Here is a 20090-nt window from a genome sequence, read left to right as displayed (position 1 = left end):
TTTCATGGGAAGAACATTCATGATTGGCCTTGTCAATGATTGTGAAACTTATATAAATCATTTCAGAAGACCCCATGGGACACAGCTTCCCATTGTACAACTCTTAACATTTAAAATATATGATCAGGCTACAATTTAGGTCAAAAGCTGCTTGAAATTCTTGATGATGAACCACTGAACAATAACAAAGTGTTTTGCTTTCAATTCCTAGAAAGGCATGATAAACTTCTCTAAGTGTAATAAAAAGTTGATGAGATGGAATGTGCACTGGCAGCAGCGGTCAGGGACAGTTTTGGCAGAGAGGTTTCCCAGAGATTACAGCACAGGTCAAAGCTGGAGAGAAGGTTGGGGGAGAGATTCAGGGTAGCCACACCCTAAAATCTTTCAGGATAGATCTAGTGGTTAGAATATTACAGCTTTAGTTTGGCAAGATTATGTCTATTAGGTGTAAGCAGATAAATTATTGGAATGAATTTTACTGTGTTGGTTTGGCCTTGACAGTTGTTCTACTTTAAAAGTTATCTTAGGAAGAAATACCTTAGAGCCAAATCAACTCAGTCATATTGTTTTTTTTTTTAAAAAAAATAATTATTAGGAGTCTGTTAACAATCCGTTTAATAATCATTTTGAGATAATACCCGCTGCTTAAGAAAAATCCTAATGCAAAAAAATTATTTAACTATGAGGTTAAAAAAAAATACAGAAAAAGGCAGTACACTTGGCAAATGCTTTCATTGTATCTGCTTAAACAAGCAATTACAACAATGTGACATTTAAAGCTCTTGGCAATTAAAATTAGTTTCATTCAGAAATTGAGGAATTGCTTAGTGGCTTCTTGAGCAATCAAGCCAACATGTTACTATTACACTGTACTAATGAATGTCTTATGGGTACTTACCACCACCTTGTTCAATGTCAACTTGTTATTCTCCAATGATTCCATAGTGATTATATGTAGGGAATTGCCTTGAAGACATTGTTACTGAAAATTAGCTGATGATCATGTATGTATCACTTATGATAAAAAGTTCACTTAAAAGTCAACCTAAATCGCATTACTGGAAGGGTAATGGCTAATTTCAGGGTAATTGGAAGCAAACTACTTAAATCTCCAGCACCGTTAGGAAATCTGCATGTATTTAATGGATAATATTGTCTTCTATATAATTACTGTAAATAAGAAGATATTTTTGTTGTCACATGAATCTTTCTTTAATAAACATATACAATTCTATTTCAATGTATGGGACATACTAAAATGCCCTGCCCCATCACAAGATAACATCTAATACAGCTGGCTGTGGAATTCTGGGAGTTGAAGTCCACATGCCTTAAAATTGTCAAGGTTGAGAAACACTGATCTAATATCATCTAATATAAGTGCTTTGCTTCCTTTCATTTAAGGGTGACTGTAATCTTGGAACCTCTTCCCATGCTAGCTGAGAAATTCTGGGAGTTGAATTCCACACATTTTCAAGTTGCCAACATTGAGAAACACTGTTCTAATCTCTTTTTTAAATGCATAGCAGGAACAGAGAGCTATTTAGGACCCATTCTATGCAATTAATACCTTACACCATGGGTGTCAAAGTTGCCACGTCATGTGACATGTCACAATGTATTGTGACTTTTTTTCCGTATTGCTGGAGCTGGAGTGGTAATAATCTGAAAGCATACATCTATCCGTGATGAATTGTCATAAGAAGTCCTCAAAAAGGTATCAAGATTACATCATGGCTCACCTGACAGGAGAGCATATATATATATATCAATTCATGCACTCACTGCTGTGTCAGCTCCAGCTGAGATAGTTCACAAGCAGATTGCAACAATATGCCTAAGGCAGGTAGTAATCTCAAACGAAGAAGGATTCAGCTAGGTACTTTAAGAACCACAGTCGATAGCTTCCTGGGGTAAAGGGCCTCATTTTTAAATATCTTTAAAAAAAAACAATGACAGTATATCATAGCAAGTAAGCTGTAATTTGCTCCTTTATATTCTTCTGGGCACAAGAGATTCGTTGTTTTGTTGAGTCTCAGGATCCTATTGCTCCTTGGGAAAGTAGTGAAGGATGAAAAGATGAGAATGTTATGAATGTGAGACATTCCATGATTTGCTAATGCAAAGTGTGGATCTTGGAAAAAGAACAAGGAATAAAAAGAAAGAAACTGGAATGAAAATAAGATGACTACAGGAAGAGAACATATGGGTCGAGTTTGAAAAAATATCAGAAAATAATTTCTCAACAAAACAAATGAAAATGCAATTTAAGGAAGCAGGATGTAGAAACTGCTTGAAAAAAGAATAAAAAGAATTATGGTACTGATTGCAAAAGAAGTGGGTGGAGTTAAGCTAATAGGGAGTATAAAAATATTCTTTGTGGAAATGCTGTTATTAGAAGGAGTAATTGGAATAAATCCTACATACAGAACTTGATTTTAAAAAAATGGCACTTAGAAAATAATTTTCTCTTTTATAGACTTAATTATTAACACCCTTTTAAGCATTCTCACTTTAAGATGTTATCGGTGTTAAAAATAACTGACATTTCCATTTCCATTTGCTTTTCCTTTAGCTTATTACATTACCAAAGCTGTCAAAGTACACACTCGGACCATTTTTCAAATCTCACCTTTGATCTAGCCCTGATTGGAAGTGAACAACCTCTGAAAGTATGAAAGTCAAACCAGTCTGTTATTTTAATCAGCTGGCTATTACCTGAACTCATACTTGCTTGATTAGATAAGGTATTTTTTCCCCAGAAAGCCTTCTCAAACCCTCTCCTGGTGGAACTGTGATAAAAGAGAATTTATGCTTATAATATGTAAACCTTTCAAGAAGAATCTCTCTGTTGAGTGTCACCTGTGAACTTCACTTTATACTTCCAGAAAGATTTAAGTAAGGTTCCTAAGCTACCTGCTAGAATTATTACAAATTTCTAAACAATTTTGGTTACCTACATTATTAACTCAATCTATAGGCTCTTAAATTGCTTAAACATCATTACTGAAATATATTAGGATGTAATATTCTGGGACTACAAGTGGTGCACTGAGTGCATCAAAAATAATCTACCTTGAAATATCTCTTAAATATTTCATAAGATCACAAATCCACCTAAAGAAACTGGAAAACAATGGTAACTCTTGTCCTGTGACAAAAGTAATTAGTCCTTTTTATCTGGATTGACAAGATAGATTGCTGGTTCAGTGATAAAATATAGACTGCAAAGCTAGAAATGTTTTAGATTAGGACTATTTAGATAAAGTAGCAAAATTCAGGGAAAGCAAATATTTACATAAAGAAAACAATGGATTTTTTCCCTTATGAGTCTCCCCTGTCTGGATAAAAGGAGTCTATTGCTAATTTGATACTGTAATACATTTTATTTGTATTCACATTCAGTCATTATCTTTTATCTAAATGAGGGTGACTTAGAAAACCACTGCTTCCTCTTTCCAATGAGCAAATGGGGGTTACTGTCCCATTTCCTGAAAGCGGGCTGTGCAATAAATATGTGTTGGGTATTCTTGACTGAAGTTTTCATCAGCTATAGATAGCAAGCAACTTGGAGAGAAACCTTCCTTCCTTCCTTCCTTCCTTCCTTCCTTCCTTCCTTCCTTCCTTCCTTCCTTCCTTCCTTCCTTTTTCTTTTTGCTAAAAGGTCACGAGGTTATTTATTTTTTATAGACTATTTTAGACTATTTTTCACTTTGGTATTTGTCTTTGTTCTCAAATTATATACCTTATACCTTCTTATAACAATCCAGTCAAAGAGATCATTTTGTGTAGATTCATGTCTTCCTATATTAAACTCAGATTATTTCATAATCTGGAAATACTATGCACTAATTTGTGCCCATATGGAAAGTTCATATACACTATAGATGGAGTCCAGATAATTACATATTGGTAATTCACAGAAAAGAATTCTTACACCAACACTATTAAAATAATTGGAATATGCACAACACTCATTTTTTCCATCAGCTAGGGAATGTACCCTTTGAGGATATGAAATACCATTTAAATCAGCAAAAGTAATAAATTTATGATTGTTACATATATAATAGTGAAGTTCCTAATCTTCTAATTGCTGCAATTTGATCTTATATTTGTTATTACCTGCAGGCTTGTCGCCATGTTAACCATGTAGCCACTTGCCAGTCTTCTGTCCTAAAACTTTGTTCTGGATATTCCTGTTTCTGGTGCCCTTAATCCTGTAGTTGCTGCCTGGCACATTGCACTGAAGTTCTATTAACATGTCAGGGATGCTGTATTTGATCAGAAGCAGCTTTTGAATTAATTAATTTTCTTCATGCAACTATTTTGTGTTGTTTTTTTCTGCTATCACCCCCTTTATTTCTTTCCTTGACATAGTGATATCCTCTAGTTTAACTGACAAATATTGAATATTTCAAAGGCAGCTTTCATCTTTAACTAGCTAGAGAATTAGGCATTTAGATTCTATTCTTCTTTCCTATAAGGAAACACTCAATTATATTGTACCCCCTCTGCTGGTTAATAACATATTTAAGTTGTCTATTAAGAAAAACTGAATTTCCTTTATGGCCTTTCATTAGCTGGCATATCAAAGTTTCCCTTCATTATATTTTTTCAGCTCATTTTCCTCTAGAGTGTATACTGAAGTTTTACTGTACAGATACTTGTATATAATCATGGGATAATACTGTTTTATTTGTTTCATTTTTCCGCTTCCATGTTTTACTTTGATATTCTAGACTGTGAACATTTCTTGTACTTACCTAGAGTACAGCAGACACTATTAAAGAACCATCTCATTCTAAGCTATATGGATCTCTCATGTATAAGATTAGCCTCTAACATTTGTTACATTGGAATAGAAAGTGTAGTATTTCATCCAAATTACTAAAACCATAAGAAGAGAATGTTTTCCTTATCTTTATTAGTTAATTTTTACATATAAAATAGGATTTCTTATTGACAGAAATGCAATAATCAGTCACCTGGCTTTGAGTAAGAAATACAAAAGCCACAAATCATTTATTAACTGTGATCGTTTCAGGCCATAAATGAATTTTGAAAAGGAATTTAAGATTTACATTTTCTTAAAACAATTATTTCCATGTGAAGGAATGTGGATGTTTTAACTTGCAGAACAACACTTTATAGAGCTTTATAGAAGTCTCTGGAACAATATTGGAAGAACTAAGATATCATTTCTTCTTATCTGTTTTTTCCTGTGCTCACATTTATATAGACACTATTACTTCCAGAATTTTACAAATATCAACATTATTTGTCCATTTTGAAGAAATCCTATAATCATAATTAGCTGTTCTCTGCACTTACTTAAGTGAAAATACCTTATAATTAGGAAGTTGTTAGGTGAGGTCCCACTGATTGGGCCTCCTTCAGGTCCCATCGGCCAGACAATGTCGGCTGGTGGGCCCTCAGGGAAGGGCCTTTTCTGTGGTGGCTCCGACCTGGTGGAATCAACTTCCCCCCGAGATTCGAACTACTCCCACCTTGCCGGCCTTTAAGAAAACCATTAAAACTCTCCTGTTCCAGCAGGCCTGGGATTGATGTCCCCAGGGGGGCCGGGATACGATTGGGACATGCTGTATGAATGCACTTATTTTATTGTTTTATTGTTATATTTATTGTTTTAATTTTGTACGCCGCCCTGAGTCCCTAGGGATTGGGCGGCATATAAATTTTATTAATAAATAATAAATAAATAAACTGTGAATCTGGGAGGGCTTTGTAAAGATTGTTATTGAATGCATCAAAATAAAACAACCAATCCCATGACTGAAATTCATATTGAAATTGATGCAGGCTAGTATGAAGAATAAGCAACTAAAACAGTGTAAGTAAAACAATGTAGCGTGACTTTTAAAGCAAGCCCGATAGCTCTGGCTAAAAGTGAACAAGAAATACATTTTTATATGGGTCAGTGAGCACCCAACTGCAAGATAGACTCTGGCTATATCAATGGGCAACAGGAGCAACTGATTTTTGATTTTATGAAAAAAAGCAAATAATTAAAACATTCACTGATACTGATTCACATAGTTTTGCTCACAGCTAGAGTAGATGTTTGAAAGGATTAGATAGGAAATGATTGTATATTTTCATTCAGACACTGATAGAATCCAATCTCCATTCCATAGTACAGTACATAAATAATAATGAAACTTTCCTGTACTTTTGCAAAATTTCAGCTTTTCAGAGCTCACAAACGGAAAGAATCATAAATATACAATATTATAATATGTACTGTTTTCTATTTTAAAGCATTTCATCATTTTAGTATGACTTCATGTATTTGATTTATAAATAAAACCAAAACACTAATATACTTTATAGATTCCAGTAAGAATGAATTTTAACTGAACATTTATTTTCTACATCCTTTATTCTTTGCTTGTAAATTAATGTTAGTTGAAATAATACAGAATTACGTCAGCTCTTTAAAATCAAAAGGACAATTAGTTTTTTTTTAAAAAATGAGATTGTAAAAATTAATACACTCAGTTAAAATAAATTATTAAGATTATAGAGGCATTCTTTTGTTTCTTGCAAAACTATTTCTAAAACATATGGTTTCATGGAAGGAATATTACAGAAGTTGGATATACCAGGCAACTAAAATGTCAATAATGTCTACTCTGCTTTAAATAATTTATTTGGTGTCTTATTCCTTATGGCAATTTGGTAGTGGGTTGTATATACTATGGAAATAATAAACTTCTAAATACACTATCATACATTTTGTAACATATATGTTTATCTACCAATCCTCACCTATTTGTATAGATTACATATCCATTATGTTATTCTCTTTCAGAAAAAAAACAACATTATGCACAGTGCAGATAATGGTTTTTTTAAAAAAAGATAGAAAAGAAAAGTAAAATCACAACATGCTATTCGATGCAGTTTCTATAAAGTAGTTAGTTTTGATTCTCCTTCCTGAATCATGTTAATATACTAATATAGAATAAATATATGTTTTAGAATCATTTTCCCCATCCTTAAGGAGTCAGCCTAAGTGTAAACTCTTGGAGCATGTCGTAAACTTATTCTGGACAAAATAAGATGAGTGGTTCTTTGAAAGCATCTGCAAAATTATATATACGTTATATAGAAATAAATTATGGAGGTAGAAGCAATATTTGCTCATGCATTCACTGATGCATTCTTTTGCCTACCAAGCTGCTAGTTCCTTCCAGCAATTTTTTTCCTCAAAAGCTAACATTGCAAAATGAATATCCAGCTTCAGTATCATCTTTATCTTCAAAAATGCATCTGCCCTAAAGTCCCATAGACATTTTTAGAAGTAGAATATTAAGTAGCGTCAGGCTTTATTTGGAAATGTTTCCATCTGACTATTTAACTCTGTAGGAGTGGACCAAGCCAGTGAGAAATATTAGGAACTGTCTTTCAGCCATAGCTGGAGGATCACAGAATTCCATTCTTGATCTATGTGTTTGATTTGAAAAATTATGTAATGGTAATTGGGCATACCAAGTTTTGCTTTCTTATCAATCAATAAAAGTTAACTTGAGTCTAGGCAAGTTGCCAACAAATGTTATTTGCCTTAAGATATTGGGAAGCCAAGCAATGAAAGGAATTGTCCCACTGCATATTAATTATTAACCTATCTGTTAGTTAGCCTTTTGTGATTGCAGCCATATCAGTTAAATAACAATTGGGTTAATCAAAATAGCTACCCAAAGTAATTTGTTGGAATATTTTATTATAATGACCATCAATCACACACAGAAAATACTGTAACAATTCCCTTGCTATTAAAAGCTACTTTAGTACTCCATTAATATATATTTAAAGATCACTCCATTTTCAGAGTTTTATATTTGCTATTGAATAGGAAGAATATTTTCAGTCATTCATCTAATTATTGATAAGTTTTCTTTATTTAAATTGTCCCAGATATTTGCAACAATTCCATGCATCAATTTAACTTTTTTAAACAATTTCTTTTGTCTTTTTAAAAGAAAATTTGTTTGATTTAATGTAATTGCATGGTATATGTGTTATTCATATTTGAAGAAGTTATATTGGATCTACAAAAGCAGTTATTTAAAACCTCAATCAATGTTGACCCTGGCCATATTTAAAGATTATCCTAGATTTCTATATGATAGATCAAAGAGCTACTATCTATTATGGGAAGTGATTGAAAATTATGCAAGCTTAAAGAAATGCTGATCACATTACCAGCCTCTACTATGCCTCAGCAATGAAGCAGAGAAGGGTTTTCTTGTATGGAAAGTGGGATGCACATACTTGTGTGGACAGCTGGAATAGGCTGAGGCCATGTGAAACAGCAGAAGGCTACCTGCCTCTTCTGCATCAAGTTGAACATATATCTTGTACGAGTCCCACATTACTTTTAGGGAGATTTTTTTCTCTCTAGCTCTGAATTTGATTTAGTACTTTGGGTTTAAAAAAATAAGTTGGAGAGGAACAAGAGGAGAGGAGAACACCTCTTCTGATGAAAGGAATCTATGGTAGGAGAGCTCTTTGGGGCCAAGAGATTATTTTTTCAACCAGAAGGATTTGTTTCCCTTGCTTTCCAGATCTAAGGATGGCAAAAGAAGTTGTGGAACAATAGTTTTTCTTCCAACTTTCTGATCCTACTCAGTGGTCATTCTAGAACCAAAGGAGGTATTTTGCTGCCATGTCCTGTTTTTCCTGTCACCCATGGACTGGGGGAGGGGAAGTGAAGAGATCTTTCTTCCTCTTTATTCCCCACTATTTCTCTTGACATGGGGGAGAAGAGGGGCACAGGTCTTATACTCTCAGTTATCTCATCCCATAGGATCACTCCGTAGCATCAGAGACCTGGCAGGTCTTCTTGCATGACTGAAGGGGAGAGAAGAGGTGCCAATTCTCTCAACACCAAAAATATTTGTTTTCTTCTACAGTGTGGTGGTGGTGGGGAGAATACCATTTTCCTCATTACTTAACTACAAACGCTGCTGCCAAATGCATCTTCTGACATACCCTTTGATGAAGCTCGCTGTGGATTCACTATGTCATTGCCAGCAATAGTAGCTCACCACTGTAGGAAGGAGTTGCGTAATTGGAATATGGCTACAGAAAAGTTCTCACCCAATTCTATAAGTGGTAGCATCTATAAAGAGAACTTACAGTGCAATTGTATATTCTGAATGGATTTGTATGGGAATTTTTTTTTTCAAATACTCTGATCCCAAAACCTTAATTTCACTGGAATTTTAGTTTGCATTATCATGAATTTGTAACCAAAATGAAATATTTAAAACTGATTATAACGCTTGAAAGTTTCTACAGTTCCAAAAAACTCAAAGGGCAGACTCAATAGACCATTGGGTCTTTTTCTGCCATCAGTTTCCTATGTTTCTGTGTTTGCATTTATGCTAAATTTCTGAACTAGATGTAGTTTGGCATGTACATTTGAGTATTTATAGGATGAAGTAACCGTTTTTCCATTTCTTTTTTCTCTCACAGTTGATTGGTTTTGTTTATGCCTGTTATGTGATTAGTGTTTTTATGGAAGAAGAGGACAGCAGTAAATACTGATATACACCTACCGATTTCTGGAGTCACAACTTTGGGGTGAGACATAATATTGCTCTTGGAAATGGAAAGGTATATTTAAAAAAAAGAACAACATTCTTGTCTTGGGACAAATATCTTTCTTTTCATTCTGCCCTTATAATATGGTCAATACATATCAATAAGATTAAGTATTTTCATTATTTTTATTTGCTGTTCCAATTCAGGTTATGTTAATGATTTATTCCATTTTTAACTTTATGTGATATACATTGTTGTATTTCATTTTATTTCCTATGAAAGCTTCCTTGAAAGAGTGATATACATTCTAAAAGGTACTTTGAAATTGGGTCCCCAACCCCTGGACCAATAGTACTGGTCCATGGTCTGTTAGGAACCAGGCCACACAGTTGAAGGTGAGTGGCAGGTGAGAGAGTGAAACCAAAACCATCCTTCCCCCTCCCAGTCTGTGGAAAAATTGTCTTCCATGAAACCAGTCCCTGGTGCCAAAAAGGTTGTGGACCACTACTTTAAAATATAACATATAAAATATAAATATAGCAAATCACAGCTGAAGTAATCTTGGGTGGATATAATTTACCATTAGTGTTAGGCATGGTAGCTTGATGGACAATTCTACTTTTACTGCAGCAGTAATTTCTGAAATATAACTTAATACTGGTATACGTATCAAAACTATTGTGCAGTTGTTCTCTGTTTTCCTGTCCAATTTGTGGTGCATTTTATTGGTTCTGAAAAGATGAGATGTCTGACAGATAATGCCAAGGTTTTTTTTTAAAGGGACAAAAACAATTTGAATAGATAATTTTCTTATGATGGTACCAGTTTCTTTTTTTCTCTTCTACTCTATTTATTTTACAATTCAGCCTGATTCTTGAAAAATAATATTGTTTTGTTACATTCTTCATACCTTGTTAATTTCTATGTTGTTAATGTCTATAACAGTGACACCGAGTACCCAAACTGCAACCCAAAACCCACTTACGCATCATCGGGTGCCGGGTGGGTGTGGCCCATTGGCTGGGCGTGGCTATGGTAGTAATGGCAGACTGGGTGGGACTAAAAGGTTCAATCAATCAATTCCAACTTTGCAAGATTTTTTTTTCCCACAAAAAGTTGAAATTGACTGATTGATTGAACCTTTTTTTTGGCACACGGCAGTGGAGGCCTAAAGCAAAAAGGTTTTATAAAACCCAGCTGAAGGCCTAGGACTGGGGCAATGCCGTGCGTGCCCACAGAGAGGGTTCTGAATGCCGTGCCATAGTTCACCACCACTGGTCTATAACTTTGAACAATATGTATTTTTGTATACATACATATGTACAGTACACACACACACACACACACACACACACACACACACACAACTTTGTTTTGAAAACCATGGACAACCATGGATGTTTTATATATATAATAACCTCTGTTTAATTCAGCCTAAAGTAAACCTGCAGTTATTGGCCTTTAATATTTCATGAAGTGAAATATATTTGCATAATTTTTAACTTCTTGGACTGAAATCTGCCAGGAAGGCTTAAAAAGTAATAACCATCACTTCTTCTCAAGGTATTGATCATTCAATGAATATATTTCAAAGAGCAATAAACATATAAAGAAATATTCTATCAAGCTATTGTTTTTCTGGCTTTTGAAAAGTGAGGTTTTAGTAGGAAAGGCAAGAGACTGTTGCCATATGATCCCAGCTGCTTTCATGAATTGCTGAAAGATATTAGATTTGCACTCGCCTATCACTCCAAATCAGATTTTTGGAATAAAATTCAAAAACTTCAGACTGAAGTTCAAAGTGCTTAACTTTATTTTTAAGAAATATAGCAAAGCCAACGCATTTCCAAACATCATTTTCTGCCTTTTTGTTTATTGCAGGTAGGTTGTTATTATTTAATAAATTTATTCAACCTAGTATCATTAACTTCTTTCTGTTTCCAGCACGCAAGAATGTGATCTTAACCATACAGCCTTGTTTTTCATTCAGCAATCTCAGTCAGACAGTATTTACATCATGCACAGCTGTGTATGAAATAGAATAGATTATCAAGTTAATAAATCAGATCCTATATCCTAACCATAAATTATTTTAATTATATACTTGGGGTTTGCTTTATATTTCCAACCTATTTAAAAAAAACATTTAAAAATGTGTTTAAACAAATGAAATTAGTTTATTATTCTGAGTATATTAGTTTTGTGGCGATGGGAATATTGCTGTTTAGAAGGTTTTAAAATTCTAAATGAGAAACCCCCTCCCCCTTTATGGAAGAAAGGGAGATATTAGGATATTGTGGTTAAGGTGTTGAATTAAGCCTGGGAATATTCTTGTACAAGCTGAGCCTCAACCATGCAAATTCCATGGGATCATTTGGAACTAGTTACTCTGTCTTACAGAGTTATTCCCATATAAATTGCCTTAAGTTCCTAGAGGAAATAACAAGTTATAATTAATAATAAATATGAGATAGGGAAAGGATACAGCTGATTTACAGAGAATGTTTATCTGTAACATCTTTTCCTGCTTTGAATATTTGGAACTGACAGAAATTGAGTTGCCTGGAATAATCTCAATATAAATGTCAGGAAAGAGAAAAGGCGCTATTGTATTTTATCAAGGACACAAGACAATTTCCCTTAAAAAAAACATCATGAATGTGTGTGTGTATAAAATAAAAATGGCTCTTTCATAAAGAATAAAACTAAAATTTCATAACAAGATAGAAGAAATAATTTTTTAAAAATTAGATATATATTTTCCTAATATGTATCTAATTTTATACATACATATAGAAGACTCTTGATTGCCACCATAGTTGAATGTATCTGTAACCAGTAACAGTTTTAATTACTATAATAATTACAGTGCTAATTATTATATTATGGTTCCATTGGAGAAACTACTAGGCACTACATAAAAATGTAAAAGGCAGTAAAATTTAAAAGGAATATGGACACAAGCATTAGTTGACTCATTATATCCTTCTAATGAATAAATGGAAATATTTAGACTAGCCACCATCCTTCAAGATGTTAAGAGTTACAAGAAATAGCCAGAAATCCATAGCCTATGCTACTCGTTTTTTTCAGCAATCTCCTTCCAAGAAAGGATCCTGTATTTGAACTTTATGCATTTATCAGCTAATTTCTTTTTTTAAAAAATGTTTATGTTTACAACATTTGATAATTGCTGTGTAACAGCAGTTTTAAAGGTAATGTACAATAATAGTCACAGATAAAGATGCATACTAAACAAGCCAATAAAACAGAAGTTGCTAAAAACATCAGAGCAGTAAGAAAAGCAATTGCAACTTCACACAATAGCAGAAAATGCAGATAATGTTAAAAATCAAATAAAATTAAAAAGCCTGAAGAAGGGACAGAGGGTAAGATGAAACTCATTGCCAATTATTGTATTTTCCAGGTATAGGGTCTCCTTCCACTCCCAAGCATTTCTTCACTTTTTCAGACCATATTCCAGTAGAAACCATCAGATAATGTAACAGCTGCTCTGAATACCATAAAACTACACAGCAGTTGACCAGTAGAAAATATATCATATTGCACAGTCAGCAAAGAGTTAAAGGATGCTACATTTCTTGTGGGATAAACTTCAGTAAACTAGATGTAATGGTTGAGACAGCTTCTTTGTTTAGAAAAACTTGGAAAAATATGACTTGACCAAGATTCAGATTTTACAGACTGATAAACCGAAAGGGATACAAAATTACTGGAGAAATGGTTGCTAAGGCTACATTAACCTGACCTACCCCCATGGAAGCATATCTTGTCAAGAAATGCAAATAAATTGCAAAAAACTATGTAACAGACACCTTCTGAAAATAGCCTTGTGGGAGATCTTAAGCTGCCAAGACAGTTCCTTATGACTCACATTTTTAATGACAATGTTTAGTAATAGCTAGCTCTTCCTGCTACCATTTTAATTGGTAGAACTTTTTGATGGGGATCTAGGGGCAGAGTAGGCATGTACAGCTTTTGGAGGTGAGGGTTGCAATTGACTAAGTCTGGAGTCTGGTCCAACAAGTCAGTGTGACTTAAATAAATGATCAAGAACAGGTCAAAAGCTGAATATAAGACTTGGGAATCATATGCATGTCTAAGACCCAATTCTTACCATTTATTACCTTTCATAATAAAAAAATGAAATATTCTATAAAGGAATCAGAAGTACTGTTTTATGTATACTAGCCCCTATGATTGTAATGTGGCTTATATATATATTTACCAAATAAGACCAAGTCCACACATCAAAAGCTAAGTATTTATGCTTTATATAAAGAAACCTGTATCCTTTGTTTGTCCAAACAGAGATTATCTTACATTAAATTGACAATATTGGGAGTTATTTTTCTTTATGATCATTATTATTTTGGATGGGCCATCACTTCAGAGAATGTGATAAAATGGAACTAGGTGGGACTAGCAATCCATGCTTTTGGAGGTCAGATAATCAAAACTTTATGTATGTACTTAAAGCATAAACATATTTTTTAAAATATGGGCTGATTAACAGAGGGATAGAATCAAGATCACATGAAGTATTAATACCACTTTACAATGCCTTGGTAAGGCCACACTTGGAATACTGCATCCAGTTTTGGTCACCATGATGTAAAAAAGATGTTGAGACTCTAGAAAGAGTACAGAGAAGAGCAACAAAGATGATTAGAGGTCTGGAGGCTAAAACATATAAGGAACAGTTGCTGGAATTGGGTCTAGTTTAATGAAGAGAAGAACAAGGGGGGACATAATAGCAGTGTTCCAATGTCTCAGGGGCTGCCACAAAGAAGAGGGAGCCAAGCTATTCTCCAAAGCGCCTGAAGGCAGGACAAGAAGCAACGGATGGAAACTAATCAAGGAGAGAAGCAACCTAGAACTAAGGAGAAACTTCCTGACAGTTAGAACAATTAACAGTGGAACAACCTGCCTCCAGAAGCGGTGAATGCTCCAACACTGGAAGTTTTTAAGAAGAGACTGGACAGCCATTTGTCCGAAATGGTGTAGGGTTTCCTGCCTGAGCAGAGGGTTGGACTAGATTACCTCCAAGGTCCCTTCCAACTTTATTATTATTATTATTATTATTATTATTATTATTATTATTATTATTATTATTATTACTACTACTACTACTACTATTACTATTATTATTATCTATCAAAATCAAAGGGGAATTCATTTCTCAACAGTTGTTCATCAAACTTTGACACAAAAATAGCTAATAGCTGTAACGAATGAGTTCAATAACTCTTTTGTAATAGGCCTGTATGAAATGAACATGTTCTGCAGTTACCTCACAGAAGTGCAGCAACTTGCTCTATCTTGACAGTTCAATTGGAAGCAACAAGGCAGGAGCAATTTGCTTCATTTAGCCATCTTCAAGAATGCATAAATGTGAAAGTTGCTTGACTGAAATGGCTCAATCATTTCTGGTGCTTTGGAAATGAGAACGACAGACAGTTTCTCTTCACTGAGCTTTTCAAAGGGTTCATTGATCAAAACTATGTCAAAACTAGATGCACCTTTGAAGCTTTGCACAAGCATAGTTTGTGCCCCCTGGTCTACATTGCCCACTTCTTGTGTTATCTGTTTGGATTTTACAGAATGAAGGAACAGTCAAAATTAAAATTCTGGTTACATTCCAAACTTATTTATACTATACTTATTTATACTTATATAGAATTAATGAAGTAAAAATGGAAATATTAGACCTTTGTAATATTTATAACAGTTAAAACATTTAGATGGTTATGACTTTAAAACTATCTTTCCTTGTAACCCTCTAGCTAGCTTACTAGCTATCCTTGGAAACCAAGGGCAGTTTGTCTTGTAGAATGTTAGAGTTTATGTGGGAGAGCTGTTGCTTAGATACAAAACATTTTAGCTTTAATACGTAGTGTTTCCATTCTAAACTGAATAAAAAACAGAAAATGTAAAATACCTCTGCCTCACACCCAAGTCAGCTACTACATTCGTTTCTAGTCAGAAAAATATTTGGGGTTTAGATGAAGAAACTGAACTGGTTTAAGATAGTCTCCTAGGTGTTTGTCATGGCAGAATACCTTGAGAGACGTACAACACACAGGCAACTTGTTCTAAGGCCCTTACATCCCTATGCAGTTCTAGAATACTAATGGACCCTAAAGAAGAAAGAATTTCAATGATCAAGATAAAAAAAAAATTAAGAGCCAAGCTGCAGAAAACAATTATCTATGCTATCCACCAATTTCTTGATGCTTATTTGTCTTATTTGTGGTAGTCTGCCTACTTGGCTTTACAATAAGATAATTGGTATCAGTATCTGATGCAAATGGACCAGGACAGTTGCTGTTTTCAAAAATAATGGGCCTTTTATAACCTAAACTGTGAAAAGCCCAACTGTCTTTGAGCTAAAAGCTAGAAGAGAAAAAAACTATGTTTACTATCTTTCATGGATGCCATGGCCTGGCTGAAGACATATCTTCAGATACATTTGACGACAAGCAAGAATCAAAGTGACCAAAAGCTTAGTTGCTCTCCTGCCAGAACTTATAGTTGAGTAAGCCAACCTAGCATTTCTGCAGCCTGCAACTTTGACTTTGTACTTTTCAGAGAACTAGGTGGTTTAACTTCCAGATCAGGGTCTTAACCAGATTGAGGAGTCCTTTGAATAGAAAGCTCTAGTAAGACAGGAATTGGTTTCACAGTGTTAGCCACATACCTTTTTGGCCCAATGCAAAAAAATATTAAACTAATCATGGAGTACTCCAAACTAACAATAGCATTGCTCTATTAATCCAAAACAGGCATTAGATTGCTTTCAAAAATGGTCTTATCCTCATACTCCTCTATACATGGGAGAAATGTTTCCCAGCAAAGTTTTAGGGGTGTCAAGTTGCCTTTGTCTCATCTCTATCTCACAGCTAAAGCAGTTTAAAGGTGCCTTCAATTATTCCAATTTAATGCCTTCAATTTATAGCACTATAACCCTAACATGTTTTTTGCTATAGATGTAATCAAACATGCTTCATTAACAGTGTGTGCAATGAACAGTGAGAGGGCTGAGATCTGCCCAGTTTCTACTGGCTTCTTTCTGTTGTGTGCATGGTCCTCCCTCCATGGCCATTTAAGACCAGACCAGATATACAGTTCCTCAGAATGCACCAGCCTGCATAATAAGTTATGAAGCAGCCATAACCAAAGATAAAGCAGATACATAAGCAGATAGGATAACCGGCCAGAAATCTTGTTGATCCCTTCATAGAGTTGATAAGAAGGAAACAAATAATTAAGGAAATCCAAAGGAAAATGTCATCTGAAGTAGATAAAGGAATTGAGCCTGAGCACATGGAAACCCCACCCCCAATCCCATCAACAACTACCAGTCCCTTAAATTGACAAGGCAAGAATAGTTGCCAGTGTTATGAACCAACAAAGCAAGGGGTGGGCATAAGCATCAATTCCCTCATTCCCCAAAGCCATTCATTCATTCCATTACATCTGGTTTTTGTTTATGTACTGTTATTATTGCATCATCAGATTATGTTTAGGTAGAAAAGGAAATGAAACCCAGAAAACCCACCATTCTGTTTTCTTCCCTTGTTCTGCATTATAACAGCAGTCATCAGTCTCATTGCAGGGTCAGGATAGGGGCCCAGTAAATGGGACCAGTGCAAAAGGATGGCATAATTTTCTGCTAGCTCACAGCCGAGAAGAAAATATTTTGGCTGTGCTATTTGAATGTGCCCAGTATTCAGACATTACAAAACCTAGTAGTCTGTTTGAGCAAGGAAAGAATATTAAAGACTTCAAAAAAATATATTATCAAACAAGATATTTGGTAACATTTGTCAAAATGTGATTGGCAGAATCAGTGGAAACTTCCTTCCCAACCTTTTATTCTCAGGTAACATGTATGCTCTCATTTCAGGCCAAAAGAAGGAACCGGCACTGATGCCATGCTTATGTTTAGCAGTGTTATGAGAAGGAACCAGGCTTTGCAACAAAAGCCCAATTGTGCAAGACCGTCTCACTGAAGAAACTCAACTTTGTTATGTTCAACCTGGACTATGGATTCCTCTCTTGACATGTGGCTGCACTTCTCAGTCACCACCTCGGATTCCTTATTAGTGTTGTAAATGAATCCTTCTTATATAATCTTGAATTTTTCTTTACTCACTTTTATGACAACTTGTACAATGTAACTTTTTCCTTTTTGAAGTTTTTAAAAACAAAGTAGTGTTTATGGCATGAAAACAGTGGAGCGTGTGAAAGAGTCCTCTTTTTCCAGAATTTTACCATAGTTTTGGAGTAAGACAACTGTACTGTATTTGCATGTACTAGAAATTATTTGCCATACACAGAAACACACACACACACACACATACACACACACACTTCCCACAAAAGCTTTCAGCTCTGATGAAATGAGCAGGAGAGAAGGAAAGAATGATAAAACTGGGACACAAACATCCAACTAAATTAAACACTAGCCTTTTCTATAGAATCCCAATTACAGACATATTGTAGGAATTGATCAGTAAAAGTGGTTTTCCAATTGTTACAGTGATCAACATCATTGAGCTCAAGTCTATGCATGATTGGTCCAATGTAAGCCTCACTTAGTTGAATTGTATTTTTTTCCAATGACAACTGCATAAGGTTTACAAGACAATTTGCATATGGCTGCTTCTTCCATTTGTCTTTCTGATTCCAAGATGCATTCCTTGTAGCTGTTGTAACTAACAGCGAATTATTTCATTCTTCAAAATTCAGGGGAGATGTGTGTAATTTGCACATTTTTTTAAAAAAAAAAATCTCCTTACAAGGAGCCAAACATGAATGTGTACAAGACTGGAATCAAGGGGAGGCACCAACTACAGCCTTATAAGCCTCTGAAAATTCATGATGGCCTTAATGTAAAAGTGAACAGAAGGCATTCATTATGAAGATATGTACAAAACAGTGTAAATTGATCTGTAAATAACTTTAGAATATGTATTAATGTGGCATTTTGATTTCTTCCAATTGTATAAAAAGGGAGACATAAAAGTGATTTTTCTGTGGATATTCAGTGCTCTATGAATTAGACCTTTGTTCTTCATCCTTTTCTGGATACTATATGAAACAAAACCTAGTCTTTATGCTGTACAAAATCATCCTGTCTCATGGTGTAGTCATTTTGTTTCTCTGGTTCACCCTTGTGCTCAGTTTGGGAAAGAATACTGAACCATTCTGATCCTTTTGTGGCATTTATATATGATTTTTGCAGTTCTTTATTTCGGAAGCTAGTTAGGATGTAACATTTCTTATCCACAATATGATTACTTATATTATTCCCTAAAATGTGGGTGGCCCATGTGGCAATCTCCAGATTTTGCTCATTTGCTACTCCATTCTGCTGTATTGGGTTTCTGTATAACATTAAACTAAGAGAAATTGCCTTCACATTCTCTTTAAACCAACCAAAAAAGTAGATTGAGGGAAACTTCTTGTATTATTTTTAAAATACAACTGTAATAGATCACAGATATATGCTGTACCTAGATAACAGCAAACTGTCATTTTACAACTTTATAAGTCAAATATATTTACAATGCAAACTTAATCATGGTTTGTTCAATTCAATTGGGCAGGATTCTTATGATACCTTGAGTCATAGCCATACTATATAAATTATGTTCAAACAACATGCTAAGCTTAAAAACAGTGCCTAGCTTGTGGTCCTTTGTGGTGTTCTCTATACTGTTTTCTTAAGAATATTCATATAAAGTATTTCCAGGAAACACATTTTTTTACAAAAGAAATACTTACGTATTCTTTATTTATGTCCTTTTATAAAGCAAGATTCAAATGATCTGTTGACAACTTGACTTCCTGGTAATTTTACATTCTGGAAGCTCTTGTCGTTCAGTGAGGAAGCTTTCTTCATCCTATGTTCACTTACTCTTCAGCAATATTGTTGTCTGTTTGGTATAAAGTGCAGCTGGCACTGCCAGAAAGAAATTACCAAAAAAGTAAAAAAAAAAAAATAGTTCTTAAACGTGTGGAAAGTATTACGGTTTTAGATATAAGTTTTAGGAAGAGGTGCTTTACAGCATGCATTGACACGAGCAAAGCACTTTGAACTGCATGCCAAGGTGCTGTACCTCAAGATTCAACACAGCTGCTTTAATGGCTATCCTGCATCAACTTTTAATGCATGTGTTCATCTAGCAACTTCACTAGCATTATTGTTTTTATATGTAGAAGAATTGTGAAGCATCACTTCAAATGCTTTAGCACTTCTAGAAAACATAATTACTAGGGAAAACAGAGTTTGTGACTCTCTTTAACTGAACTGCAGAGTCTCCTGATGTTTCAGTTTGATTCTTTTCATCTGCAGTAACTGGAATAAGACTCTTAACTCTATTCTGCATATCCTGTATCAGGCCAAAAAGGAATCCCTAAAGATATGGTTGTATGAATTTTAGTCTCTGGGGCCTTTACTATAACCTCAAAGGTGTGAACCAATGAGT

At 34.5% G+C, this 20090-nt stretch overlaps 1 protein-coding gene across 1 annotated transcript in view; it reads left to right on the top strand.

The window, feature by feature from the left end:
• Positions 1–19742, top strand: part of NKAIN3 (sodium/potassium transporting ATPase interacting 3) — a 124370-nt gene extending 104628 nt beyond the window's left edge. The window contains exons 5-6 of the mRNA XM_039335709.1: positions 9505–9612; positions 17504–19742. Coding sequence (XP_039191643.1) covers positions 9505–9576 — 72 coding nt within the window. The 3' untranslated portion in view covers positions 9577–9612; positions 17504–19742. The remainder of the gene's footprint in view (positions 1–9504; positions 9613–17503) is intronic.
• Positions 19743–20090: the final 348 nt, after the last annotated feature.

Source organism: Crotalus tigris, unplaced genomic scaffold, assembly GCF_016545835.1.
Source record: "Crotalus tigris isolate CLP2741 ecotype Arizona unplaced genomic scaffold, ASM1654583v1 scf7180000017546.9332058, whole genome shotgun sequence".
In the NCBI taxonomy this organism is placed as follows: Eukaryota; Metazoa; Chordata; class Lepidosauria; order Squamata; family Viperidae; genus Crotalus; species Crotalus tigris.
The sequence above is the reverse complement of the archived record's forward strand: the minus strand, read 5'-3'. Positions and strand labels throughout refer to the sequence as shown.